The following is a 3237-nucleotide window of genomic DNA, read 5'->3' on the forward strand; positions in this document are numbered from 1 at the left end:
TGCACCATTTGTAATGAATCATAGTTGAGACAGCAGACATCAGTGTGACCAACATTTTGTGGATCAGGCCCCTGTTCTCCAAATCCAAAGTTAGGATAGATAGTCATGTAGAAAATAGATATCTGAATAAAGATGTGGTTTCTGTGTCTGTTGGACACCTGTTGGAATGGATACTTAAGACCCCTTAACTGTGGTTAAGAAGAAAAAAACGAATAAAAACTTCCTCATCACGTACTGCTTTGTAGGCTCAACATGACTGCAATGCACAAGCTCAGACTACACATTTAGCACACTGAAGAGCTCAGCGAACATGAGGTCCTTACTTTTTGGACAGCTCATATGTATTGGATTCATTAGTCTAAGCTGGACTGGACTGCTTGTCAAAGGCCAGGAATGTAAAGGTAAGGGCTTTGTTGAATTACTCAAGAATTACTTTGCATTAAAGTAGACATAAATAGACATTCCCTCTTTACTGTAACATATATTTCTACCTGGAGTACACTACATAGTCAACAAGTTGTCTGCATTGGTCTGTTTCAATCAAAAGGATAGAGCTTTTCTTTCACATAGACAGTTAAATGGTGTTCTACATTTTGGATAACAAAACCAATTCTTACCAAATAGATGAAGCTCGTTTTTAAACTTTAATATCAGAATTAATCTTGCAATAGGGTATCATTCTTGTGTTTTAGGTGGTTATTTTGATTAGGCAGGACTCTGTGTATTGAGAAAATAAAATACAGAAACACCCCAAAAGACATCAAAACTGCTTTTAACTTTAAAACACACTCTTCTTTTATTTGCATCAACAGATCGCTCCTTTACTCTCCAAAGCGGATGTGAAAATGGTGTCATTGTTAACACCTTGAATAAAACCACAGAAAACTTGCTAACAGATCAAGTCTCAACCTTAATAATCCCCATCCTCTACACAGTGGTGGTTGTGGTGGGGCTTCCAGCAAACATATTAGCTCTTTGGGTCCTGCTTACCAAGGTCAAGAGGCTGCCGGGTACAATCTTGCTCATCAACCTGGCGATTGCAGATGTCCTTCTCCTTTTATTTCTGCCTTTCAAAATAGTCTACTATTTTATGGGCAGCCGCTGGATCTTTGGAGAAGCAATGTGTCGTGTCGTCACAGCAGCCTTCTACGGCAACATGTATGGCTCCATCCTCTGCCTCATGTTCATCAGTATTTATCGGTACATATCTGTGGTCCACCCCTTTTCGGTACAGAGGATCAGAAGCAAAAAGCTGGCCATCTCAGTTAGCATCATGACCTGGGCGATCGCAGTCGCTGCAATGGTGCCATTTGTTGCAATAAAACAGTCTTACCACATCAACAACACCAGCATGATCACCTGCCATGATGCTCTACCAACTGATCTGAAGACTAATCTCTTTGCCTACTACTTCACATCTCTGACTGCTTTTGGATTCATCCTCCCTTTCCTCTCCATCTTAATCTGCTATGTGTCCATAATATGCTCACTGTCTCGACAGAAAAAGAGTTTTGCCCGAACTGTGAAGATCTGTGCTATAGTACTGACTGTTTTCATGGTGTGCTACATTCCCAGTCATGTCATTCTGCTGCTCCATTACAACAGAGATCAAGTCCTCCAGGACAGTCGCCTGTACCGGCCCTACATGGTCAGCCTAGTGCTCAGCACTTTCAACAGCAGCATCGACCCTTTCCTGTACTTGTACGTGTCAGATCATTTCAGAGCGAATGTGACGGAGGTACTGAGTAGAGAAGTGGTCTCCAACCCAGGTCCTGTAGAGCCCCTGGCCAGCAGGTTATAGAGGTCACCCTTGTATCACCAATTTATTAACACCTGCTGTATTTCATTCTGATCAGTGAAGCAGTTGGTTTGGTAAATTCAGTCCTTTAGAAACCATTGGAGAAATGATCTGAATTAATGCAGCCTCCTGAGGGAAGAAGTCCCTTAGTTGACTTCCTTAATTGATTAATAACTCATGTTTTCCCAGTATTTAGAAATTGTGATTTAGGGTGACCTATCAGATTAAATTGATTGGGGCTCTCCAGAACCAGGGTTGGAGACCACTGACGTATATAAGGAAGTGTTCGGGAGTATTTAAGGTCATTTAAAAGGAATCTCAACTACTTTAACAAGGCTAAGTAAGAAGAAATAATGTAAAGAGCAAAGCCCATTTTTTATGAAGTTCAGGAGGAGAGGATATGATCTTGACAAACAATTGGTCCAACATCTCTAAGTAATACTCCATATTTGTAATCTTACCTTACCTTGTAAACTATTATTGTAGAATTTGGTGTGCCCCACATTTGTCACATTTAGTGTCTCTAGAACAGTAGTTCTCAACCCTCGTCCTGGAGGACCACGGACCCTGCTGGTTTTTGTTACAACCAAGCTCTCAGTAATTAATACAAACATTTCTTTTTAATACATAAAACCACTTAACTGTGGTTAAGACAATATAAAAAAACAAATCCACTTCCTCCTCACACTGCTTTGTAGGCTCAACATGACTGCAATGCACAAGCTCAGACTACACATTTAGCACACTGAAGAGCTCAGCGAACATGAGGTCCTTACTTTTTGGACAGTTCATATGTATTGGATTTGTTAGTCTAAGCTGGACTGAACTTGTCAAAGGCCAGGAATGTAAAGGTAAGGGAGAAAAGCTTTGTTGAATACAGCTCTATAGTTATTTTGCATTAAAGTAATCCTAAATTGGCATTCCCTCTTTACTGTAATACATGTTTTTTACCTACTCATAGCTTTCTTTCACAGACAGTCAAATGGTGTCCTTGATAATATTTTGGATAACACCATCAAATCTTCTCAAAAAGATGAAGCTAGTTTTCAACTATAAAAGCAGAAATCCTATTCTAATATGGCATAATTATTGTATTTTGTAGGTGGTTGTTTTGATTAGGCAGGACTCTGTGTATTGAGAAAATAAAATACAGAAACACCCCAAAAGACCCCAAAACTGCTTTTCACTTTTTAAAAACCCATTTATTTTATTTCCATCACCAGGAACCCGGTCCTTCACTCTCCAAAGCAGATGTGAAAATGGTGTCATTGTTAACACCTTGAATAAAACCACAGAAAACTTGCTAACAGATCAAGTCTCAACCTTAATAATCCCCATCCTCTACACAGTGGTGGTTGTGGTGGGGCTTCCAGCAAACATATTAGCTCTTTGGGTCCTGCTTACCAAGGTCAAGAGGCTGCCGGGTACAATCTTGCTCA

At 40.1% G+C, this 3237-nt stretch overlaps 1 protein-coding gene across 1 annotated transcript; it reads left to right on the plus strand.

The window, feature by feature from the left end:
* Window positions 1–310: 310 nt before the first annotated feature.
* Window positions 311–1801, plus strand: LOC136762701 (proteinase-activated receptor 4-like). Its single transcript, XM_066716265.1, has 2 exons — window positions 311–401; window positions 813–1801. The coding sequence occupies exons 1-2, from the start codon at window positions 311–313 to the stop codon at window positions 1799–1801; spliced, it is 1080 nt and encodes a 359-aa protein (XP_066572362.1).
* The last annotated feature ends 1436 nt before the right edge of the window (window positions 1802–3237 follow it).

This window comes from Amia ocellicauda, chromosome 11 (genome assembly GCF_036373705.1).
Source record: "Amia ocellicauda isolate fAmiCal2 chromosome 11, fAmiCal2.hap1, whole genome shotgun sequence".
Taxonomy (NCBI): Eukaryota; Metazoa; Chordata; class Actinopteri; order Amiiformes; family Amiidae; genus Amia; species Amia ocellicauda.